The sequence below is a fragment of the Falco punctatus genome (assembly GCF_963210335.1).
Source record: "Falco punctatus genome assembly, chromosome: 13".
Taxonomy (NCBI): Eukaryota; Metazoa; Chordata; class Aves; order Falconiformes; family Falconidae; genus Falco; species Falco punctatus.
This window is the reverse complement of record NC_137593.1, coordinates 29,845,463-29,870,761: the sequence shown is the minus strand read 5'-3', so window position 1 is coordinate 29,870,761 and position 25,299 is coordinate 29,845,463. Positions and strand designations below refer to the sequence as shown.

General features: G+C 51.6%; 3 protein-coding genes across 12 annotated transcripts in view; 2 read left to right on the top strand and 1 right to left on the bottom strand.

Annotated features, from left to right (window-relative positions):
* The first annotated feature begins 49 nt into the window (after positions 1–49).
* On the top strand, positions 50–21,717 carry CHCHD5 (coiled-coil-helix-coiled-coil-helix domain containing 5). Of its 7 annotated transcripts, XR_013931711.1 has the most exons (7): positions 50–57; positions 148–288; positions 648–799; positions 6,428–6,547; positions 6,691–6,872; positions 11,255–11,514; positions 14,332–18,051. XR_013931711.1 is itself a non-coding variant. In XM_080409643.1 (4 exons), coding segments are annotated over exons 1-3 (294 nt in total). In that variant the 5' UTR covers positions 50–55; the 3' UTR covers position 799; positions 21,042–21,717. The 7 variants fall into 7 exon arrangements, 3 of the variants coding, with proteins under 3 accessions (XP_080265769.1, XP_080265767.1, XP_080265768.1); XR_013931710.1 differs by lacking the exon at positions 6,691–6,872; XR_013931712.1 differs by having other exon boundaries at positions 6,428–6,872.
* Positions 3,639–25,299, top strand: part of UBL5 (ubiquitin like 5) — a 42,544-nt gene continuing 20,883 nt past the window's right edge. The window contains exon 1 of the mRNA XM_080409644.1: positions 3,639–3,643. The gene's annotated coding sequence lies outside the window, so the exon portion shown is untranslated. The remainder of the gene's footprint in view (positions 3,644–25,299) is intronic.
* Positions 7,832–25,299, bottom strand: part of LOC308072569 (LIM homeobox transcription factor 1-alpha-like) — a 28,932-nt gene continuing 11,464 nt past the window's right edge. For 3 of the 4 annotated variants that reach the window (XM_080409638.1, XM_080409637.1, XM_080409635.1), the window contains 5 exons: positions 12,047–12,279; positions 11,454–11,611; positions 11,286–11,363; positions 10,523–10,655; positions 9,599–10,149 (listed from right to left, as the gene is read on the bottom strand). In XM_080409638.1, coding sequence (XP_080265764.1) covers positions 9,827–10,149; positions 10,523–10,655; positions 11,286–11,363; positions 11,454–11,611; positions 12,047–12,279 — 925 coding nt within the window. In that variant the 3' untranslated portion in view covers positions 9,599–9,826. Of the gene's footprint in view, positions 10,150–10,522; positions 10,656–11,285; positions 11,364–11,453; positions 11,612–12,046; positions 12,280–25,299 lie in introns of all 4 variants that reach the window. The other variant, XM_080409636.1, reaches the window with a different exon arrangement.

The window sequence follows — 25,299 nt, the reverse complement described above, 5'->3', positions numbered from 1 at the left end:
TGCGCAGAGCGGCGCCGCCCCGCCCCCCCCCCCCCCCCCCAGTGGTGCCGGCGGCATGTGAGTACGGGCGGCGGCGGGGCTGGGCCGCGCTAGGCCGCGCTGCCCCCCTCCCCCCCCCCAAGCGGTAACGTTACCGTCTCCCCGCAGGCAGGCGGCCCTGGAGATCACGGCACGTTACTGCCGCAGCGAGATGGAGCAGTACGGGCGGTGCGTGGCCGCCAGCCCGGCCTCCTGGCAGCGCGACTGTCACCGGCTCCGCCTCAGCATGTCCCGCTGCGCCGCCGCGCAGTGAGTGCGGGGGGAGGGTGGGCTGGGGCCGGGCTGGGCCCCTCAGGGCCATCCTCCCCAGGCTGGGCCACTCGGGGCCGGGCACCTCAGGATTAGGCCCCCCGGGGTTGGGTCCCCCGGGCCGGGCCCCTCGGGCTGGGGCTGGGCTGGGCATCTCAGCGTTGGGTCGACTGGGCCGAGCCCCTCAGGATTGGGCCCGCCGGGCTGGGCCCCACTGGGCCGGGCCACTGAGGGCTGGGGCTGGGCCGGGGTCCCCCAGGGCTGGACCCCCCCCAGGGCCAGACCCCCCCCCAGGGCCGGGCCCCTCAGGATTGGACCCCTCAGGGTCAGGCCGTGCAGCTCCCGGTGTTGTCCCGCAGCCCCATCGTGCAGCAGATCCGCCAGGACTGCGCGGAGCCGTTTGCTGCCTTTGAGCAATGTCTGAAGGAGAACCAAGCTTCCGTCATGAACTGTAGCGATCAGGTCAACGCCTTTCTGCTCTGCGCTGACCAGGTGAAGCTCTCCACGTGAGGTGAGTGTCGGGCTGCGGAGTGGAGCCCCTTTCTCTCCACACCTGTGGTCCAGAGCCCTCCTACTGACAACCACTCCCCATGTCTGCTTGGGGCTGCTCGGCTGCACAGCTGCAGTGGAACAGTACAGCCCAGAATACACAGAGACCCTCCTTTTTCTCCCACCCACCTTCCCTTCTTGTCTCAGAAAACCATTGAGCACAGCCAGGAAGTATATTTCGGTTACAAGAGTGGTTTATCCGTTGGCATGGACTGTCCAGGGCTCTAAGTGATGTGTGTGTGGCCATTGTGGATGTGAATGCAATGGTGTATTTAACCAAATGGGTTGGTTCTTCTCTGTGTCAGACTGAGCCGATATCCTGGGCGAAAGGCTCTGCTAGGGAAGCAGTCTTGCCCAGGGAAAGTTGTGATTTTTGTCTAAATCTATTGGTCAGCTTGGCCATCGGTTTTGTATGTGAGTATATACAGAATGGCTTTGTTGGGGCAGGTCAGCTTGCAGCGCTCTGCTGAAGATCTTGTAAACATCTATGGAGCCACCTTAAAGTAAATAACACGTCACTGACTATGTGGAAATCACCTGAACATGACATACTCCCATGACCTGACATGGTAATCTACTGTACCTCATAACTAGGGTGCTGCATACGCGCAGAGCCTACCTGAAGCTTGTATTTGTGCTGTTTTTTCATAGGGGAGCCTTGGAATTAAAATTCATCTTCAGGAGTGAATGAAAAGTCTTTCTGTACTCTGGAGTATCGTCCCAGTGCTTGGTGGGGTTGGTTTTACCCCTCTGAAAAACAACACGCCGCCCTGGGATGTGGTTTTCTGGGTTCTGGTTACACTACGCTTGTCTCCAGCAGACAGCTGGACTCTGACTGGGATGCCAGAGCATTCCTGATCCATTGGCTGGACGGGTAACGCTGGGGTTTGTCTGCTGAGTTGCCTCTAAAAACTTTATAAGTAAATAAATGACGGAACTGTGTTGAAGCGACACCGAAGGATCAGCAGCAACCTGCAGCTGTGCTTGTGTGAGAGCCGAGCACTGAAATCAGCCCTTACCTCTTTTTCTGTGCTCTGTATTCTTCAACAGTTCCTTTGATGAATAAGCACAATATTTTCCTTCGTCCCAATAAAAAAACCCAACACTTCTCAAGATCCAAAGCCAGTTCTGGCTTTTCCCACTGATGATGGAAGCTGCTCTTTGAGCTGGACCAACTGCAGGGACCTTTCTTTGACTGTAAAGGTCAGCTTGACTCACCTGAAAACATCCGGTGTGGTTCCCAGTTTTGGGGGTGCCTTGAGGGGTTGTAGCCCCAGGCCTTCTGCTGGTTTAGAACAGCAGAGGGAGTCTTCCCACCGGCAGAGACGGCAGAAAAAGCACAGACTTCAGAGCACTGACTGCTCTACTTGGAAGTGCAACAGAGATCTTCCAGTGCAGGGGTGCTGGAGGCGGGGCGGGGGGCTCTGTTGTTCTACCCCAGGGGGACAAAGAGCCCAGCTCTAAGGAGAGGTTGTTCCTGGGCTGTAAATAGCGTGTGTGTGAAATTAAAACAAAAGAAACTGTAGATGGTGTTATGAGGAGGGGGGTTGAGACCTGGGGCTCGTGGGATCTGTGAGCACAGCTGCGGAGGGAGAACGTTGGGGTGCTGCGAGCTAGGGCCCTCGTGTCTCCTCCAGCATGCCACGTCTGGAAACCGCTGTAGGGCTGTGAAGTGGGGCTGAGAGTCTCCCAGCACCAGTTTAAACTTTGGAAAGTCCTTTGGGGAACTCAAGACCAGGTTTAAGGAAGGAGAAATGAGTTTCTGTGACTTAGTGACACAAACGCAGCTTCAGAACTTTGCTGCTGTCCAGAGTAGGAACTTGGGTCTTCCAGAAGAGTTACAGAGAAGTATAAATCAAAATCTTCCAAAAGTGTGCAGGGAGTGGGCAACATCCAGAAACTATTACGTACAACGCCCGTGGAGTCTTCCTCTGAAGGCACAGCCCCGTGTTTGTGAGGGTTTTTTTGTACCTTGAAGAGAGGGTGAGGCGTGGACAAGGAAACTTGGCTTTGACCTGGTTCCCAGGGGTCCATACCCCCTTCCTGGGACACATTAATCCTCATTTGTGTTTCAGCCAGGCGTAAGTCCAAGCGCTCGCCTTTGAGCCTGTGCTGGTTGGCAAACATGGCTTGGCATTTTCCAGTTGGGCAGAGTTTCGCTCCTTTGGGGAGAGGGACAGCAGGTTTAAGTTGTGCTGTTCCAGCTTCTAGCAGAGCCCGAAGCTCAAAGCTGGCTGTCGGCATTGCTGGTGCCTGCCTCAGAGGTGGGTGCATTTCAGCAGTGGTCTTAAAACGTCTACACAGGCTTGTAGAAAACTTTTTTTTTTTATTGAATGCTGCGCATTTGCAATGTAAAGAGCTGTTTATCTTCTGGCGGAAAAATTGGGGAGGAAAAGGTGACAGTAGCTTTGCCTCAAAATTAATTTAGAGGCGGGGGCAAGTGCTACCAGAAAAGGAGGAAAAAAAAAATACCTATTTTTAGTGAGTCTTTTGAGTTTTTATTTACACCAGGCAGCACCCTATTAGTCATAAATTGTGGTGTGAATAGCTTTATTAAGGATGCCGTTATACAGGAGCAAAGGTGCTTTACATGTTGTTGACATTGTATTGAAATGTCAGCCTGTCAGCAGAAAAGCCATTTTTCATTATGTTTAAGGTGCACTGGGCCCCCTCTTAAGCCCAGTTATGCCGCCGCCTCCTCCTCAAGAGCCTGAGCCACTCTATTATTACTTGCTTTAACACATTAACCGCTCAGCTGCCAGCCACTTGCCACTGTCATCGATGAGCCAAACTGTCGCAGGGTTCAGTTCGCTCCTTACTACAGAGACGGGGGAGAGGAAGGTGCTGCTCCATCCCGTTTCTGCCTGCAGCAGTGGAGAGAAATGTTTTCCGAGAAAATACTCGTGAGGCAGCGGCAAGTTGCATGGTGACTAAAGAGTGCACGTCTTTCACTGCCTGTGTAAGGTAAACGTAAAATAACTTCGTGTAGCAGAGACTGACGGAACCTTCCCGTGGAGGGGAGTGTTGTGATGGTCACTACCTGAAGTTGTGGCCCTCCTTAGTTTGCCAGCTCCCGTGGAAAAGTTTCTAGATTAAGTCATCTTGTAGCCCTGGCAAATTTGGCAAATGCCTTTGCGAAAAGTGAAAGGCATAGCAATGATTTTTCTTTCCTTCAACTGGATGGGCCGGGGAACGGTTGGAAGAAGCCAGAGAGTATTCTCTTGCTTTCCTCTTAGCCTTGAAGCAATCCACAGCTATACGTGCAGTGCTGCGTGATTAATCAGTTTTATTCTCACTTAGTCAGAGGGGCTTAAGGCCTCTTTAAGGGAGAAGCAGGAGTTTTGCAGCTCATCCTAATGGCATGGGCTACCCAAATTTGCTGGAATAAAATCTGAGTGGCCGTTACAGCTATTTTTGCCCTTTGCCAACATAAGGGAACAGCCGCCGTGGATCTAACTGGCTCGGATGCGCGGTAGCAGCTGGAAATAAAGCAAAATTGTATACACAGGGTGAACAAGTGTCCCTGGGAGTGCTGGGAAAAGCTGTTACTTCCAAATCCAGCTGTTGTGGGTTTTTGGTCCTGTCACTGGAAACATATTTAGCCATAAAAGCTAAAAGGAGCATTTGTTGCTCCAGTATCTTACACGAGGTGTAAACTGGCAAGAGAGACCTCTGAAAAGCTGAAAATTTTGGAACTGGGAACCCAGGAAAGCTGCCTCTTCATTTCTTGTACCACAGGATTGTGATCTCATACCTCTTAGTTTGGTTAGGACAGGCTTCTGGAAACGAGTGCAGGAAGCCGTTGGAAGGGGGACAGTCACTGGCACGAAGCTGAACAAGGGGAAAAAGTCCTCGGGCAGTCAATCCAACCGGTAGGTTCAGCTTTTTTCTCCAAAGACTGCAAAGAGATTCAGCTAAATTAATGCCAAGTGGCTGAAATCAATAAATGAATAAGCCTGTGGTTCCCAGAGTGAGAGACTTGGGGGGGGGGGGGGGGGGAAATAATTAGAGCAGGATTCAGATAGATTGGTCCTCTCGCATCCTCCCAAACACAGACCAGACCAGAAATAAACGCTACAGCCCTGCAGTACCGAGGAGAGGAACCCAAAGGGGCAAATTCTACGATGGATGAGAGCTGTTAAGCAAGCAGCGCCAAGCTTGTGTAGGCGTTCTCGCTTGGGGGTTAATTATTGTGAAGGATCCTTCTTTCCCACAAGTCTTTTTTGTGTCGCTACACTTCTGTTTCTTGTCTTCTGGCATCAGCATCGCCATTCTCTGCTGGGTTTCCGTCTCCTGGTTCTATGTTTTCTCCACTTTTAATTGTTGTTCTCTCTTGTTTGCAGTCAAATGTGCCTTTTGCCTGGTAGTTAAGTAGATGGGGTGTCAGGTTTTTTTTCTGTTTCCACTTACTCGCTGTCTTTCTGTGTGGCCTTAGAGGATCCTCCCAACATGGTCTATGTCTCTGTTTACTCATCTCTGAAATAAATAACACCTACTGGGCTGGGGAGTAATGAGGGATAATTAATTAATGCATGCAAGGAGTTCTGAGGTCCTTAACTAAGAGAAAGCCAAGGATCATTAGGTTACTTAATTCTCTGCTTTGTTTTGCCTCCATTTCTTCTTGGTTTCGATCTCTCAGAATGTGAAGTTAAGTGTGTCGGGACTTTTTTTTCAGCCTGTTGCTTTAACTCCTGTTGATGTCATTTTCCCTTTCAAGTGGAACTTTAAAACCAATAAGGTAAATTACACATGATCCTAGAATGAGGAACTAACCAAAACATCTCTTTAATTTTTCATCCAGAAAATATTCTCGTTTTACACTCTGCTTCTTTTACTTAAAGGAACCATAAATCAGCGTGTTCCTTTGGTGTTTGCAGTCACGGGGAGAGATTTAGTGCTGCTGGCAGGGCCGGGTCTGAAATGGGCAACTGTTGAGGGCAGAGAGTTGTGCAGAGCCACATTCCATTCACACACACATTTGCTTTCCTTGGCTGTCATCCAGCTGATTATTTTTTATTTTATTTTATTATTTTTTTTTGAGCCGCTTCTGAGCACGAGGGGAATTGTGTGGGCAGAAGGGAGCATTTGAGTTTGGTTGGGGTTTTTTTCATCTGGCAGTCAGTCTGCCATCTCGACTGGCTTTTTATTCACCTTTATTTTCCTGCCTGCAAAGACAGGAGGGAAAGACACCTGGGTAGGACAGAGAGTGGCGGGTGCTCCCAGAGCCTCCTGGGGGAAACAGGCTGGCGTGTCACGGCCAAGGACCTGCACCTCCGAGCTGGATGCGAGCAATTGCGCTGCCTCTTGACCGTGCAGAGCAAAAAGGGAAAGCCAAAAAGCCTGGGTGTCACCTAAGGTGCTTGCGATTCTGTTCCTCACTCTGCTGCGGGGTGAGCTTAGCCTCTTGCTGCTGTTTCAAGTACGTGTTCCCCAAGTCCTACGATAGCCGTGAGGCTTAATTAGCTGATGGTCACAGGTGCTTTGGGGCGCCTTTTGGTACCCCTGGGCTGCCCAAGGGCCAGATCTCTCCTGCATTATGTACACAAAGCTACTTCTGCCTCTTCCCACTTAACGCTCGCTGTCTCCCCAGGTCTTTCACCACTGCAAGAAGACTTCCAGCTGCCAGACGGGTTTGGGAGTAGGTTCACCTGCAGCCACTGAACACTGATACCTACCCGGCTGCTGAAAATAAAAGCAGCTCTGTCCTCTGGTAAGAAGTAGCCCGACAGCCTGTGGGCTCTGTCGGCTGCAGTGCTGGTGTCCACCTTTCTGATCTCTGCTTGTTTCAGGCAGAATCTGGGCGCAAAATGGGGGAGCACCTGCTATCTGACAGCAGGTCCTTTCCTTCCTTAGCTCTAGGGTATCCATTTCATCACTGGCTCTTGTACTTGACCCCTCGTGTCACCATCAGACATCTTTGCATCAGGAGCTCCGGGTCTAGCGTAGCTCTTCACCGTATTTATTTATTCACCTTGGGATCCTGGTTCCTTTTGCAACTCCTGACACCTGCTATTGAGTTTCCTGACTCTATGGAGGTATGAGCAGCCACTCACACGAGTTGCTCCTTTACTCCAGGATACCTAACTCCTGGGAAGGGTGAAGGATGGGCCATTCTCCTGGGAAGCCCAGGCCAGCCTTCGTGGGACTGCAGGGAGCCAGCTGACTGCCCATGCATGCAGTTTGACTGTGCTGAGGCAAGCTTCAGATTTCCACTTAGAGTTTGCTTTCTTTTTTTTTTTTCTTGTTTTTTTTTTATTATTATTTTCGAATGTACATGCAAAAAAACATTGGCACATCACAGCACTAGATCACAAGAAGGGAGGGTGGGGTTTCAGTGGGTGAAGCTGGCTCTGGTATTTGGGAGAAACATCAATTTGCACATAGTTCACTGTAACGTCCTCTTAAAACTTAATCTCAACTGAGACCGGCTGTAGTGCAAGAGCCTCTGAAAGTAACGCACAGCGGGAGGAGTTTTTCTGCTTTGTTTTTTAGGGGTGGGTGACTACACAACAAAGGTGGAAGTCACCTAGCTGCAGCAGCTTGGTCTACAACTTGTCTATCTAGGCAAACGTCTCGTAAATAGCTGTTTCTGCAAAAGGCTCCCCCTTCCCTCGTAAAAAGAAATGTCAAAGTGTCTGTAAACTACGTACACGACTGCCTTCTGGGGAAAGGCATTGTCAGATAGTGAGAGCAAAGGCAAGTCCAGCTACAGAACCTGGCACTGTGAGCACAACGGGAAGTGACTGCACATCAGCACGTGTCACGTTCACACAGCTTTATTAAAGGAAGCAACGGTGGGGGGATCTTTATAAGGGCTGTGGTTCTGTTACACGTCATTCCTTATGTCAGCTCTCTATAAGCAATTAAGAAGGTGCCAAATTCCTGATAAAAAACAAAATGCATCAGGACTGCATCTCCTTTCAGCCCCAAATCCTGGATTTTTTTGAATTCCTGGGAATCTTCCTTCGTAACCGCAGAAAACAAAAACTAGCCATTTCTTCTTTTTTCATTTGAGTGGCTACACACCTTTAAAATCAGGCTGGCAAACCTGTGAATGCTTAGAAGTAAAACACCACGTACAGAATCAGTCAGCCGGGTTCTTGAGTTGCACTGTTCGACTCCCAGCTTTGGAGATCCAAGATTTAAAAATAAAGCGTTGTTTCCTTTTGGAGTTGTCTGCCGGTTGTTCAGTTCAAATCGAGAAGGGAAGGTTAGTTCTAGAGGACCGTATTCCTTCAGCTAACGTGCTGTAAGCAGGCTCCTGGGAAAACCTGACCTTTCCAGGAATACCGGCTATCCTTCACGTATATAAAGAACCAAATCCCAGACTTGGGTCCGAAGCAGGAGAATAAAGAATTTCCCTTTGGTAATAATTCAGACTTCCATTCTCCGCTCTCTTCTTTCTTGCCCTTTTGGTGGGTACACACGTTGGTGCCCACCTGCTTCTCGTAACTCACCTGCCTCGTGGCATGGTGGTGGATGGAGAAAATGGGTTATTCCTTTCTATCCGCAGCAGGGATGCTTTTCTCTTGGCCGAGTCCTGATGTTGCCCTCGAAGCAAAAGCCAAACGTAGCCTCTTGGAGCGAAGTGACTCGGCAGGGACACGTTACGGGATAACGCAATCCCGTTTTTTTCATCACTGGATGGAGGGAAGCGAGGTGCCGGGGTGCCTGGAGTAAACTGGGAGCGCAGTCAGGGTGGGAAATCTCTCTGTGGACAGACCTACAGGGGAAGGGCTTTCCCACAGGAGTATTTTTAGAGTAAAATTGATTCATTTTTAAAGAAAGAGACTGAGATTACTGTGGCTGGCAGCTGTTGTTTTCTGAGAATGAAGTTTTCGTTCTGTCCGTAAAGGGAGGAAAACTGCTCTTTTAGAGACAGACAAGCATAAAGCTGGCAGAGGACTCGCTGTGGGTGTGTTGCGCTTCTCCTGACATCCCTGAACGTGAGAGAGGGTAAATATTCTGTTGTTCCTTGAAGCAGGTACCCAAGGGTAGCTGTTTTCAGTCAGGGGCCAAACTACTGTGCATTTCCAAAATGCGCAACGTTAACAAAGGGCCCTGGGCCAACCGATCAACCACCATGTAGAAAATCTCGGAAGCAGCGGTGGCATCCCCTAGAGATGGCTCAGGACCTTGGATTTTACTGTTGGGAATTAACCTTGTCTCGTGAAGCCTGCGTCTGGATTGGGAAATGAGGCAAAACAGCACAGTGAGCAGCTCAGCTGCAACCGAGGCTTAAATAAACTCGAGTTCTTGGGAGAAGAGCACCTCCTGCTTCGAGGGGCAGCTCGGGTTAGCTTGGCCAGTCTTTGTTTGCAGGACATAATGCTCAAAAGCTTAAACACTGGACAAACTGCTAAAGTTACAGCTAAACAACATCACACCATCGATCTACTGGTGGCTAGAAAAAAAGGAGAGAGACGTCCCAAAAGTCCTTCAGGCTGTGAAGAGTCTCCAGGAATTAGTGCTTGTACGCGTGGCGGAGCTGGTTGCGTCCTCCGTTGTGCAGTGCTCAAGGAATGTCTCTGAAGGTCTCGGTCTTGTTTCTTCTCCCTCACCCTCGTTCTGAATTGGAAGCAGCATCCATCCGAGATACTCGTGAAGAGCTGGGAGCTTTTCTATGGTCAGGACGTGAAGTACGAGCTCTGCATGGAGTAGAGTCGGTCGATGGGGTTGCCCACACGGGCTTGGAGGAGGTTGGCTTCGGCTGTCGAGAGCAGGCAGTCTCCCAGGTGGCTGATGCTGTCGCTGTCCATATCATGAAAAACTCCTTCTGAGTCTAGAAAAGGAAAAGGAAATGAGTGTGAACCTGAGTAAGGGTGACAGCAGGACCGTGTTTTACCCGGAGCAATGGTCAGCAGGGCTGGCGTGAGGTGAGCCCCACATGCAGGACCGGCTGTCGGCGTAACTTTTTCTTTCCTCACTCAAATATTTCACGGTGGATGGAGGGAAGACCCCAGCCTTGCTCCCTGCCCCCTAGCCAAGCTCATCCTGAGGCTCTGGCCTCCCCAAACTTCTGAGAAGGGCTGGCCAGAAGGTCCCGTGGAGCACTCGCTGCTGCTGACCTCGGCAGAATTGGCTTTTCACGACTCGGGCTGCGATGTGCAGCTTTGATGCAGAGACAGGACGGTCTCCACACCGCTCTCCTACCGTAGGGGTGCAGGTGGTCTCCTGGAAGCTGCGGGGGTGTCAGCCCTTGTCTGTACAAGTCTGTGCTGTAGCCGTTCTGGTCCAGGGGCAGCAGCTGCTGCTGGGGGATCCTGGGGTAGGGGACCATCAGCCCATCCAGACCGTGAACGCTCGCACCGTCTAGAGACACAACCAGTGGGATGGGTTGAAGAAAAGGGTGCACAGCACGTAGCATTATCGCGATAACATTATCCTCATTGCTGCAGCGGCGTTTGGTGGTCTCACTCTGGACCAGCGCCGTGTGGTACTGGGCTGTGTGTGTACAAGCGACAGAAAAAAACCATAGTCTTCTCAAAAAGAGGAGATACGTGGTGTGTCACGACTACCTGTGACTGAACATCACCTAGCCGTTCCAGCTAGCCAGTTCAGCTGGTATGTGTGCTCGTTGCTCATCTCTTCCTGTGCCCATTCCCTCTCAAATACACCCCCAGTGGGTCCCCTCCATCCCAGCCTGCAGCCCCCAGAGCTGTCACCATCCGCGGCCGCTCCTCACCTTCGCTGTCGTCATTGCTCTGCCTGCTGTTGCGACCGGTCCCTCTCCCGGTCCCTAAGCGAGGGTTGCCCAGCTGGTCTTGCTCCTGCTGTTGCTGCTGCTGCTGTTGTTGCCTGCGAGCAATCTTCTTCATCTGCAAGGAGATGGAGACCCTGGATTTGAGGTTCTGAGCGAGAGAGGAGGCGAGTGAGTTGTGTTTTCACAGGGAGCAAGCATGGCTGTGATATAAACCTGCTCACACTCCTCTGGGTGAGTCCTCTGCAGGCATCCCTGGGTGAGGAACGGGGCTGACAAAAAGCTATATTTGTGGGAGAAGCCGTTTGCAGTTTAAAAAACAAAGGACTTGGTTTTACTACAGAGCGAGGTTTTTCAAAGCCGCATTATTTTCTGGTTTCATCCTTTAAATTCTGCTAAATTCTAAATGTTTAATCTTCTAGAAGAAAGAAGTGGGAAATCCTTCTCGTCTTTGTGTAGTAAGGGGGGGAAAGCAAGCAGAAAAAGAGTAATAAAAATTCCTTCACAGCATGAAAAATGTTAAGCCCTGCAAACATCTATAATCGATCGATTTTTATATTTCTCTTTGTGCTTTTGCTACTGCTAAGTAACACGTTGTGGGACTAGGTGGACCAGTGCTTGGGTCCTGCATAGCTGTTCTATTCTTCTGTTTTTTCTTTTCCTAAGCTAAATTCTAAGTTCCCTTTTAATTGAACGAGCGTGTGTGCTATTCCCCAGGTATGCAGAACCCAGGAGAACCATCACTCACCTTGGCTCTTTGGTTCTGGAACCAGACCTGTACCACCCGCACCGTCAAGCCCGTCTCAGCTGCCAGGGTCTCTCTCACCTGTCCACAAAACCCAGAGAGCTGAATCAGAACTTACATCGCCTTTACGAGGATCCAAGCCAGCAGTTGTGCTGAGTGGCCTCCTTATACCTTTCTGCAAGGTTTTGAGGAAACCTCGAAGGAGGCCTTGAATGCCCGACGCTGCTGTGTGGTAAGGATGGTGCGCGGGCGCTTGGAGCGCTTGTGGTCTTTGCTCTCCTCGCTGCCTTTGCCGTGCGAGTGGCTGCCGTCTTCGTCCTCGCTTTTCACTGCAACAGAGGATCAGTAGCGGTGGTTCAGCAGAGACTGGCCTTTCTGGGCCACCTCCCAGGGCAAGGATTTAGAGAAACGTGGCAGAGTTTTGCTCCTTCTGAGCTGCGATGTAGAGCAGAAGCGCAGAGCGAAGCCAGGAAAGCTCGTGGACTGAGCTGTGGCTCGGGGGCAGCGCTGTCAGTTCAGAGACGGTGCTTTTGGGCCAGCCTGGCCCTGGATCATCCCATCCAAAAGCCCACCCAAACCTCACCAGATCGTCCGAGTGGATCTCAGCAGCCTCGTACCCCCTTGGCCGTTAATCAGGAAAAGATGCTACAACCTCTACCTCCCTACATCTCCCTCTGCAGCCTCCCCATAGTCAATCAGGGACTAAGCACCCTGGACGAGGTTCACCCCGGTTCCCCACGCTCACCACGGCTCCAGCCTCTCACCGGACTCAGTGGGTGCAGGGCTGATAGCGCTCAGCATCTCCTTCTCCTTCTCGTAGTCACTGCGGCACAGCAGCTGCCCCTCTTTGAGCACAAACTCATCTCCCCGCTGCAGGCGCCGCTCACACTCACAGCAGTAGAAGCAGTGAACGTGGTAGACGTTCTCCAGCACCCGCATGATGAGCTCAGAGGGGGCGATGGCTTTCAAGCAGCTGCTACACTTGGTTTGGAAGAGCCTGAAAAGAAGATCCGAGCGGTTAGACCCTGGGGCAGGGGAGATCAGCCCTGGGTTGGGGCTCAGGAAGCCAAGGGAAGGAGGGAGTGGATGTTTGGAGCTGTGCTAGCAAGAAGCATCCATCCCACCTGCGTGCTGGGGCTTGCTGACCCTCCCTGGTACCAGGGAGGACCACAAACGTGCCTGGCCCGGTGGGACAGAGCTCTGTGTCCCCTCGTCCTCCCTAGGGCTGTCAGCTGCCTGGCTTTGTTAGGTTGCTCCTAATGAGAGGACTTCATGGACCGCTCCAGGACCATCCCCAGGGCCTGGAGTAGCCTTACGCAGGGAATCCCACGGGGAAAGCTGTTTGTGGCCCACACCGTGTCCAGAGAGAGAAGTAAACAACTGCTGAGCACCCCACGTACAGAGCAGATGGTTCTGATGAAGTAATTTGGGATCTAAACAAATGTGAGCGGTGGTGGCTGCCGGCTGACAGCTTCTATTTAGCCACTTGACAAGAGAAAGTAATAAAATAGGGATTAATTAGGCTGTTGTTTAAACACACAGGATCTTCCCCACCAGCAGGGAACTCATAAACTGGGATTGAGAACAAGACTGGGTTAATCCTCCTGGCAAACTCTGTGGAGCAGGATGAAGAGGCTTACAGGGGTGGGCTCATCCCTTCCAAATACCACCATGGATTTGTGCTGTGCAGTGGCTTTCGGCTGAAGTGTCTGGGACATTCCAACTGGAATGGTGTGGGATTTCTCTCTCCTTTGTGTGAGTGTGTGCATGTTCCTCTCTCCCTCCCCGTGTCTCTTTCTCTCCCCCTTTCCTCTTTGTCTTTCTGTAAGTCGCGCTTGAAAAATAATAATCAAATTTTAGTTGAAAAAGCTGGGAGTAAAGAGCAGCCTTTTAACCACAACCTCTCACTGTCTGACGAAGGAGCAAACTGGGAGCGTGTTCCAGGCACAGTCCCAGTCTGAATCTGGGCTGAGTCCCAATCTGTCCCTTTCCTAACACCAACACCCTTCTTTTACAGCAGAAGTGAAATAGTAAAAACGATAAAAAAGACCCAACAGCAGAGACAGCCTGCAATCACGGCTGCCTGAGATCAGTCAGGAACCTGTGACATACCCCAAAACATGAAAGTTATTAACGTTCTTGGGTTTTAAGCCCAGGTGGAAGATAATGGGGATGCAGTCTGACCCCACGTTCGTTGCAACCCAGAGGATCTTGCTCAGGGATTCCCACCTCGAGCCCGTTCGCTGGTGGTGGACGTAGAGGGAAGGCCAGCCAGCTGTGGTCTGGAGGCTCCGAGAGGAGGAGGATCTGTCCACGTCCATTTGGAAGAGGTTCCAGGGGCTAACTAGCTCCTCTATGCCTTATTTCCAGTTCGAATCTTACTTTATTCCATGCCCAGCAGCTAGACTTCATCATGGCTTCATCTTCTTGCAAACCGCTTATAATTTAGTCATGCTGGTCGTGGGTCACCAAACTATTCTTCCCAGGTTTCTGTCCCTTATCCTTCAAACAACGGGTTTTAAAGCAAGCACTGACTTTTCTCTGCATCTCAGCTGGGAGAATTACCGCCCCCGAAGAAAAGTCTGCCTGGCTTCGTTACGGAGCTGGATCTAGTGACATGAACACCATTCGACTTGGGGACAGGCTAGCCCCAAGCTCCCATTGCATCCCATGCTACCAGAAGGTACTACGGTCTTGTCGTATCTTCCAGAGATGCGTTTGCTCCTGTAATACATCCAAGCCAAGCTGGTTCCACCCCAGAGCTCCAAATCCAGTGCCAGACACACTGAGAACACAGACCTGACAAACAGAAGCTTTACTTCAATATCCCGACCTGTCTCCAAGTAAGGAACAGGATAATTTAGGAAAACACTGATCGAGGATGCCCTGTTTTGCTTCTCACTTGTGTTTTCTTAATTATTGTTATCCATGGAGATACTGGAGCATTCCCTCGTTCCTTTTCTATTTCTAGCCTGAGTGATATCCCTGGTTGCTTGCGGAAAACATCCGGAATATTGCTTATCCAAGCCTGATGTGATTCTAACTGCAGGGATGGAGCAGAACGAGGAAAGGTGAAAACAAAATAGAGCTGGGACCGGAGACCTCACCCCGTTGATTCCTCCCGCCGCTGTTGGGACGAGGCAGTTAGCAAAGCCTCATGTAAAGACGCTGCCATGTCCCAGGCTTCCATGAAAAGGGCTTTTTTTTTTCAGCCACCAGGTGAGGGAAGCGTAACTGCAGCGTAACTCAATAATGCTTTTGGCATCGCGATGCCCGCACCCTCCATCTCCCAGCTAAGCCCCGAAAACAAATCCACTCTGCTTTGTACTAATTGAAGAAAACATTCAGCAAGCAGCTCATAAACACGGTGTCAGCTCGCATTACACAAAATTAAAATTCTCAGCCCCTCCAACACCAGGAATTCCTAAAGAGGCTGGTTTTAATATTGCCTGAATCCGTTTAAGTCAAGGTAATATTGTTTGGGTTGCCATAGGAACAAAATACATCTCCATTGCTGGCAGTGGGTTGCAAGGAGGCTTGGGAGGCTGTGCCGCGGCTGCACGGTGTCTGGAAGCGGCTGCCTGCGGAAACAACGCTGAGGGACAGGCTGAAAAATAAGTGGGTTCTCAGGTTCGTAATGAAAAGTGCGTTTAGGAAGAGCAGCGACACAAGCCAGAGCTCTGCCTGCTCCCGGAGCAGCAGCAGGACCACTTCAACGCGCCTGCAACTCACAACGACGACACCCCGCTTCTTTCAGAAAGACCCCTGGCCTGCCTGATCCTTACAGCCCACTTCTATTTTGTCCAAGTCCCCCTGTGTCCTTAAGACCTTCATTTCCCCCAAATCCCACCTGAGTTTGATTTCTGTTTGATATATCCTTACAGGAGGTGTGATAAGGCTGTCGGCTTTTATTCCTGTGAACAGTCGGAAACCATCCAGTGAGCAGAGGCAGGTGTGTGCACGCAGGAACATGTCCCTCATCCTTCTTCGTGAAGGGTGGCGAGGCGCTGGCGCAGGTTTCCCAAAGAAACTGAGGATTCCCCATCCCTGGAAGTGTTCAAGGTCAAGTCGGACGGGCTTTGAGCAACCTGGTCTGGCAGAAGGTGTCCCTGTGGCAGCGGGGGTTGGAACGAGATGATCCTTAAGGTCCCTTCCAACCCACCCCGTGCTATGATTCTATGACTCTTACCAGCTTGCCTTAAGTTAATTACCTTGGAAAATAATAGAAATTTGATTTTCCTGCTGGGGGATTGCTCACCTGGCTGGAAAAAGTGTCAGCAGCCGGAAGGCCGGTGGGCTTGGAAGTGGGAACGTCTCTGGGAATTCGGCCATGGAGCAAGTAGGATGGTCGCTCCCAATTCGGTGTTGTGAGAGAGGCTTGGGGTGACAGGGACCGGTCCTGGCAGCTGGTTCTTCCCATGGATGGACACACGTGGCCAGAGAACCGGCGCTGGGGGCAGGAGAGCTGCCTGGCAGCCGGGGCCAGCGCACCTGTACCGTTCACCATCTCCGAGATGGCATGTGTCACCCAAGCCAGGACGGAGATGGATTGTCTCTTAGAGCTTTGGTGCTGGGCTGGAGGCCAGGGTCACCAGCTGCCCACGCTTTCCCTGCCCGGAGGTATTTGACCCCTCTGCAGAAAAGGCTGAGCGCCTGCAGGAGCACAATCGGCACCACCCAAAAGTCCCGACGCTATTTCCCCCTTTCTCTTGGATGCCTGGACACCACGGTGATGCCTGGCGGTCTGAAGCTTGCTGAAATCTTGGTCCCAGCAGCATCTTGTAGCAAGGAGTGACATACCCTGTGAAAAACTATCGCTTTATTTGAGACCCTCCCCCTGCCTACAGCTTCACTATCTCCTTTTTACCATGAACACCTTGCTTTGCTTTTTAAGAACAACATTTTTTTTTGTGATTATTTTCTCTTTTTTCCATTTAAAAAAATACTGGTTTTTGTGATTGATTTTCCCCCAAGATGTTCAGCAAAGTTGCAAAGTATGGAGCAGTGAGAAGAGGAACCACCTGCATCCCTCTGGCTTTTGCCCACAGCCGAGGCGCTTTGAGATCTTTCTCCATCTTTTCAGAGGGTTTTATGGACTTCGTTCATCAGACTTTAGTCCTGGTAAAAAACACCCCCAAACTCTCCGTTAATCCTGGCAGAGCAGCCGTGTTGGAGCCGAGGGCATCGGTCTCTCGGCCGATGGCTCTGGAGAAGCGGCCACCCGGCTCCCAGATGGAGCTGAGCTGAGCAGTGACTTGTTTGAGAACCTCTCTGACCCGCTGTGACACGGAGAAGACGCTGACCCAGGCCTGGGAAGGGTAATTTGGCAGGCATACGATTGTCTCGATGGGATTAAAAGGTGTTAATGAAGCAAGGAATTAAGCTGGGAGGCCTGTGCTTGGTGAAACGAGCTTATTTAGTTAGGGTTTAGTCAAAATGAAGCAGTCCAGGCTTAAGCGAGGTCTGTTTACTTAACATTGAGCTGCCAAATCCATTGTAGCTGTCTGAAATATTGCAGTGGAACTTGCAAAGCCCCTTTCCAGATTTTGGGCTGGGGGCTTGACAGGGAAGGGGACACACAAGGGAAACGAGGAGGCTGCGGCGGCACAATATGCGCTTTAATTCCCGACTGCACCAGCCATTTCCCCTGGGTCGGCGATACAGAGCGGCACCAGGGGGGAAAAGAAATTTTCCTTCTGCTTAATTTCTGACTTCTCCCAGCAATGTTTGGGTCGGAAAGAGGAGGAGTCATTTGGGGGCAACAGTCACCTTTGCTCTCCGTTGCCTCCAAAACTCTTTGCGGGGTTACATGGGTAGATTTACGGCCAGAAAGGAACTTTGTGATCATGTCATTGTGCCTCTTGTCAGAAACTGCCGAGACTCAAACTTTTGCAAACCTCTGATGTGAACCTGTACGCCAGAAAAGAAATCTTCAGAAGCCAAAGATTACCAAAGCCTGCTGCCTGCAAAGTTCTCCCCCGAGCAGTGGAAAAAAACCCAAATTTAAAATAACAGGCGTTAGTCACCTCGCTTAAATGTTTCACTAAAAGGCAGAGGGATGAGGTAAGAGTCGAAGAGCCACCATCACACTGCTGCCATTGCATCCTCACCGCCACACAGCGTGAATGACCCAACCTTCTCTCCCCACCCCTGGAGATACCCCTGGAAATACCCCTGGGAAAGGATGAGGGCAGCACCACGGTTGTGTGGAGCAGGATTTGGGGATGGAGCATGCAGCCAAGAGATCTCCCCGCAGTTTTGCATCTAGCACCGTGAGCAGCATTTTGTGTCATCGCCCTGGGTTCTAAAAAGTAGCCAAAAAAACCTGCGTCTTGCAAGCGTGGTCCTGCTTGGCTGGACCCTGTAAATGCCCTTGGCATCCACCAAGGTAAGAGGTGTTACAAGCTCTGCTCCCTGGGCTTGATTCTGTTCCTGTCAGCGGTGAAAACACGCTGGGAAAAATAATAATAAAAAAAAAGCCAACCGCTAACGCCGCCGAAAACCTAAACCACAAGCAAAACAGAAAAGCAAAACAACACCGAAGAGGTTCCCAAAGCCGGAGAGATTCATAAATATTAAAGTGACACAAGTGAAATGCTACTGAAAGATTTAATACTCTGCTGCTGCTCTGTCCCTCAAGGGGTTAAACCCCCCACCGCGAGGATATTACTGCCAGCACGGTGGCACTGAGCCATCACCATATAATCTGATGAACTCTTTTATTAAATTTCACAGGCCTGTCTTCTTTATTAAAATCTCCCAGAATTCATAGGGCGTCTGTCATATCACTGCTGAATGCTAACAAAAAATGTGGGTTGGGGTTTTTTTTGGTGTTTTTCCTCCCCCCCACCGCCACCCCCCACCCCCAACACGCTTTTCCTTGAGTACTGCCGGGGAGGGGTTGTGCTGGGGTGTCTCTGTCAGGTGGGAAGGACGGTGGGAAAATACAGTGGGAGAAGGGGGTTGTGTGGTTTTGTGAGTGTGTAACCCCCCAAAAAAAACATCTCACTCCACCGCCGTTCCCTGAAAAGCTCGGTGGAAGGGAAAACGGGTCCTAAAAATGAGTTTTACCCGTCTTGGTACCCATCTGGTGCTTGCTTTCCCAGTGGGACCGCTCGGGGCATTGCAGCCCTTCCCAAATCCCGCTGTCCCCCACGCCAGGGGCTTCTGCAGTGATGGGAACCGCGTGGCCACCCAGTGCAAGGACCGTGTTCGCTGGGTATTGTTGCTCTCGATGGGAGCTGGTATTCCTCGCCGCTCCTGAGGAAGAAACCGAGCAGGCTCCTTCCAAACCCATCCAGAACGGAGGGACAGCAGCAGTATGCGTACCTGGAGCCATTCCCTCCTGCCCTTCCCTTCCAGCTGCTAACATTGCACGTAACAGCCTGGTTGCCTTGCGCTCCCAGCCCTGCCGGAGCTCCCCAAAGCTGAAAATACCCCCCCCATCACTGGGGGGATGCGATGGAGGGGGATTCAGCATCGGCATTGCCCTTGCCTTGCCAAGCAGAGGGAAAAATCTTCCTGCTCTGCTCTAATCCCATGCGAGGCTTGCTGGGAGCTGGGGGAAGATGGGATTCAACCGCTGGATCTCTCCAGACCTGCACTGGACTGGAACTAGGCTGCAGCTTTGGGTTTATTCTTTTGAGAGCGCATTCTAAATGCTTGCTTTTTTTTTTTTTTTAATATTTCCAACAGATCGTGGGAGCCCTGAGCTGAGCGTGGATGGGCACACGCTGGGCAGGGGCAGCATCTATTTCTCCGGGTTTAACCCGTGCAGTTTCCCGCTCAACTCTCCTGGGGTCCTGCGCTTGGTGCTTTTTCAAGGATACTCTGCAAGCTGTCGGGAGCAAAGCCTCTTGCCAGTGCAGGAGTGAGGAGGTGGGTCCTGCCCCCAACCCACCTGCCCACCTCTTCTTTTTGAAATCGTTTTCTTTTCCCAGTGCAGAGAGCTGGTGTCATGCCTTGGCAAGCCACCCCGCTCACAAGCTGGCTCTTCCTCCACGCTGAAGCTCTTGGGAAGCTTCAGCCCCTGGTTCAAAAAAAAAAAAAAAAAAAATGGGAACTGCACCTGGATGGGGATTCCACCTCTGTGGGAAGAGACAAAATTTCTGGCTCTGCATCACTGAGACAGCACCTTCCCGCTCCCCCCCTGAGAAGGGAACCGTCGGCTCCTTTCTTTCTCCTCTTTTTTTCCACCCTCTCCGCTCAACAAGACACGAACCAAGAACTTGCTCCAGGTCCGCAGGTTTCAAGTTGGGAGTTCTCAATTCATATTGATTTTGCCCTGCCTTATTGCGCGGCTCCGGGAAGCCTCCGCATCTCCATTAGTATGCCTGGCAGGAGAAGGCTTCCTTCGCTTAGTAGCTAGGGGTGATATTACCCATCCTGATAGTATCCAAACTCAATATCCTGTTTCTCCTTTTCTCATTTCCGGTTTTCAGGTCTGAATGCCGGCGTTGTCACAGCGAGAGGGGGGAAGGCAGGGTGGAAAGAGAGACAGCAGGACAGTGTGTGCACGGGAGAGGGAGGGCTGGCGGTGGGGGTATTGATGGGGGGAGGTAGGAGGGCTGCAGACACTTTTATTACAGATTTAATAATGACAAAAGAACATCATTAAACATTCATTAGAATTATTTAATTAAATTTTACTTTGGGAAGGGGGGGCGGGGTGGAGAAAGAGATTAGATATGATGTAAAAAGCAATATTGATTGAGAAAAGAACAAGCTTGGGAGATGCGATTTAAATTAAACACCGCGCTCTCGCCCTCTTCTCGCTGTTGGAAAGGAGGGAGGGGGCGTGCGGGGGCACGGGGCACCGTGCCTGGCCAGGGCTGCTCCTGCCTCCAGGAATGACATTTAGCTCCAGCCCATCCTAACCTGGTGACCGGAGCCGACTTTCCTGGCAAAACGCCTCCGGTACCCCCTGGAGCTGAGTTGAGCCAGTGACGAGCTGGAGGTTGGCACTTGGCCATTAAAAAATGTTGTCCCTGTCTGTGCCCTGCTAGATTTTTTGGGAAGTTCTGGGCATATCCCCACCGTTCCTGTTGTGATTTAGGAATAACAGAGCATCCTCACTGCAAGGGTTCAAAATAAACCCTCCTTTTAAGCAGGGCTCATTTTAGAAAGTATTAAAATGCTCGGGCAAAAGAGCCGTGGTCCAAGAGATGACCAGGGCCATATTTCAGCAAAAAATAAAAATAAAAATAAACCTGCATTAAGGATTGAGGGAGGTACACCAGGAGCAACCTCCGGAAAACAACTTGGATTTAAAGTTGCCTTAGTGAGTGATCTACTACAGAGAGCATGCCAAGCTAACACTGTCAGCTTTGGGATCCCTCTGCATAGATGCTCCTGACCAACGTACCAGTCCAATATAATCCAGATTTTAAGAAATCTAAAGAGATTTTTTAAGCAGTGAAAGCTTTAAGCTGTCAATGGGAACCCACCGGTGTAAATCGAGAAACCAGCTGACTTCACTGGGAGGTCTCCACGTACAGACCAGCCTGACTTGGGATGGAGGGGGTAGGAATAAAGAGAAGGGAAGGGAAAAGTTGTGAGGAGAAGGGAAAAATAAAAAAACCCCAACCAAGCCAAAGCCTCGGGGAGCAGGTCACAAACCACAGCGTGGAAAGCACTTAAACCGTGCCCCGAAATCTACCCTGGCACTGCAAGGGAATGACGCCGCTTTTTGGAATGAACATCACCCATTTAAAAGCATATTGTTAATTAAACTTCTGCATATTATTTTTTTTTTAACAGGTCAAGCTGCTTTTTAGCTTCATCTTTCTCCTGGCACCAGCAAAACCACAGCCAGGAACTGGGAAAGGGATTTGGGATGCTGCTTCCCCATGCCAGGCTGACCAGCTCCGATATTACCGCGTCGGCAAGACCCTGATAATGGAAATAAACTCTGTGAGCAGTCAAAGATGTGTGAAGCTGCCACCGAGATAGTTAGGATAAACTATAATTAACCACATTTAAGCTTAATTGCATTAAGGGGGGGTGGAAATGAAAGCTGGAAGCAGATTATGGATCTGGTTTATAATTCAATTTGTGCAACAGCTAGGAGAGAAGAGGCCACATTCTCCAGCGGCGTGTTAGCAACGCGGGAGTCACGGAGCTACTAGAGCTCTGGAGATGAGCAGTGAGCAGGAACAGCGGAGGGAAAGAGAGGGAGAGGATTGGGAAGCAGGAGGTAGGAAAATACCTGGGGAGAAAGATGGGAGAAAGACTTAACCCTGACTTTTAGGGTTCTGTGGGGCACCAGCCACGCTCGTTCAGCGTTGCCACCTCTCGCCCTTGTTTCTTTAGCATCTGGTTTCGCGCAAACTTCTCAAAGAAGGAGGTGGAGGACGAGGAAACGGGGTGATAGATGACGAGTGCTACACTTGCAGTGTTAGACACGTTTGGTAATAAAGGCGATGTGCTAACAGGGGGACAGCAGCACCTCTGTGCTTCATAAATCACTTTCCCTTAAATCCTTGCCATCAGTCGCGCCAGCCGTGGGCTTTCCACTTTGGTGCAAACCCTTTGCCGAGACCAAGTGCCTGGAAACCCCTTCTGCTGGACCCTTCCTAAACCACTGCTGATGAAAAGAGAGAAGAACAGGCTCTGGGCTCCCCTTGCCACGCTCCAGGCATCTCCTAGTCTGGGAGAAAAGTTTTTCTTAAAGCAGTAACAGTTCAGGGCTCCCTGTCGGGATGCTCGTGCTGCAGGGCAACAGCTCCTGCCCGCCTGCCTGCTGCTCCCAGTGCCACAGCCCCTGGCACGGCTGGAAGCCTGGAAACTGGCTCCAGGAGTTTATTTCTGGCACCTTTGCCTTCACGCCTGCCCTCTGGTGGTCCCTGGTTCTGGACTGAGAGGGATGCTGCGTCCAGAAGTGGGAGCACATTCCAGCCTCCCACCCTTCGGAGCCTTCGAAACCATCAGAGCCCTTCCCAGCACGCTGCTTGAGGAGCTCTGGCGCTGGGAAAGTCGATGGAGTGGCGTGTCGGCATCCCTGCAAACAAGCTGCAGCGCTCGGTGCGTGCAGGTAACATCCAGACCCCGCTGCAGCGAGAGGAGAGATGCTCCAGGCACCGCCAGGGGAACGGAGGTGCCGGGATGCGAATAGCATCCGAGATGCTGGGATGCCAGTAGCATCGTCACCCTGAGCTCTGACCCTGCTCCGTGCCTGCTGGCCCAGCCTTCAGCAACCCCCACTCCTCACCCAGACACCGGGGCAGGAGCCTGCCAGCCCAACTGGGGCTGTGCTGGCTCTAAACCCAGTTTGTCTTGGGGCAACACCGGCAGCGCACAGCGAACCCTCAGCCTTACCCCACCGCCGAGCAAACCTACCCCTTCCCCAGCCCAGCGAACCGTGGCCAGCCCTAGAGCAAGCCGGGGGGGGCTCTGCCAGCTCCCCGATGGCAAGGTAAAAGCTGTAGCCCGTCTGTCAGCGCCACGCTAATTAGCAAAGCCCCGCAGAGCAGGCTCTCCATCCCTGCGCTTCCCGGAGGCTGCTTGCCCGCTGGACCATATCCACCTCCCCCAGCCCAGGTGCCAGGTGGCAGCATCCTCGGTAGCTGTGTTGTGCCCATAAAGTCTGGAAGGGATCAGAAACCTTTCCCTGGAAATCCCGAGTTGGATAAATATAAAATGGATAAACCCTTGGCACCCACTCGATTGCCAAGGTGTATCTGTGTGCTCTGGCGTGGGGGGGGACAGTCCCTCAAATGATGGTTGTGGACTCTGATACCTGCATATTTTTCCTTTCCCTCATCAGAAGAGAAAGCCAATTCTTTTTTTCCAGGCAGGCACAGCTGGAATGAGATGCTCACAGGGCTCTGGATGCTGGATGGTTACAAAAACTCTGCCCAGGAGTAGCATGAAAGTTGGTGCTGCGGGATCCAGGAGAGACTCGAGGCCATGGGACGCGAAACACGGAAGGAAAAAAAAAACCAGCCCAAAAGAGAAAAAGACTATCTATCCAAGTAAATTACATTTAATTACACTAGAAAAATAATGTGCCACCCATAAAAAATAAAAGTTCTTCCTTCCCCATGTATTTCCCCCCCTCCATTGGAAAAAGAATCCAACGGCAATGGGGAACAGACAACACGTGGTGGCTGGTTTCTTAATCACGCTCAAGGCGCATCTGCATATTTCTTTCATTTTGCAGTGATTATAGAGTTAGTGTTTAATTTCCTGGGCCCTGTGAACAAACCAATGCAAGGGAACAGTGAGAACTGGGGTAGGAATAGCTTTGTGTAATTAACATCATTAATCATCAGCCGGGCTTCGCTCTCAGTGGGAGACAGGGCTCAACCACCCGCCCGACAAGGAAGGAGGAGATCCTTGGGATGGGGAAAAAGGCAGGAGGGATCCTGCAGGATCCCCATCTGTGGGATGGGGTTGGTCACTGAAGCTGGGGGGAACTGGTCCCGCTCCCCGGCAGCATCCCACCCCGTCCAGGGAGATGCAGAGCTGCAAACACACCGAAAGGACCATCCCAAAAGGACCTCGGGCTCCTTCCCCAGCTTCAAGCTTCCCACTTTTTGCACGACTGAGGTCCTTCCTGGTCCTCACTGGTGGACCAACCTCCCCAGTTTGGAGGAGCGAAGCATCTCCCAACAGCTGCGGATGCTCCTCACAGGGCCAGCGCCAAGCACCCCTCGCCCTGTGAAAGGTGCCACCCAAGGGTGCCCGGACTCGGTCCCATCACCCAGCCCGGAGGAGCTGGAAGGAGTTGCCAGCTCTTTCCTTCCTCCATTCCCTCGTTTCCCCTCTTGTCACTGGTGGAGGTCCCCGCAGGGTCTGCTTGGCGGGCACGCGGGCTCCATTCATCACTGCCTCGTCAAGGGGGCTCATTATCTCATTTATTTGCTCCCTTTCCAGAGCGCCGCCACTTTTCATTACCTCTCTCCAGCCTGACGGAGCGGGGGGGCCAGGAGAAGACATGACTCGGGGCGGGGGACACCCCATTGCTCAGCAGACAGAGAAGCTGCCTGTAGTGGAGCAGGAGGGACGGATCCTGCCTGCTCCGGAGCATCAGGACTGGGATGCCCAGCAGAGGCAGGAGCAGCGGCGCTTGGTAAAGCCAGGTGGGACAGGCAACCAGAAGCGCCTTTGTAAGAGCAGTAGCTACCCTCAGCTCTTGCAATCCATCACGTTTTGTCCTCGAGTCCCTCTTTTTCAGGTTATAAATACATCTCAAGCACCATTTTTTAAAGCCCTCATACCGGGGAAGCACTCCGATAATTTCTGAGCTGCCTATAACCCAATGTCCCGAATGCAGCAAAGGGGAGGGAGAAGCTTTTATACTTAAAAGCCAAAAAAATCCCACCACGAGAAGAAAAAAAAAACACCAAACCACAAATTCTTCTGGTTTCAACACCAATTTCATCATTTCTAGGGTCTGACTCCTGCTCCTGGAATGCAATGGGGTTTGCACACAGCGCCTGGGCTCGCTCTTGACCACCTCCCATCCCGGCTTCTGCAACCCAGGAGATCTTTGCTGGGAGAGGAGCCCTCCCCCATGGGTTTAAACATTAACCAGCTTGCTCAGAAGAGTTGCCAAGGGGCTCGCTCTGGGTCAGTCCCCAATATTTGGGCAGGGAGGGTGTCGCTCCCTTGGGCAGGGAGGAGCAGGGCTGCTAGCTCCTCCTGGGCTGCACCACGCTGCTCCTGGGGATGCACAAAACTCGGTCCCCTCCACGTCCCAGCCGTCGCCTGTGCCCCCACCTTACTCCACCTGATGAAAAAAGCCAGCTAGTTCCCATTTTTCCAGCAACTCCATTTGTATCACATCACTCGCCTCTTCGCTGGGCTTTTCCTAACCTGCACAACCCCTAAAATTGCCCAGAATGGTCCAAGGTCTCCTCAGGATGATGCTGGATGTCACTCCAGGCTACCGAAACGGCCATTTGGCCACCGTGCACCAAAGAGTCTGGTCTTGGGGGTCCGTGTTTCCTACTTCTGCTCTCTGAGCATCCCTGCTCCACATGCCGGAGCAGCGGAGGTTATCTACGGCGGGTTT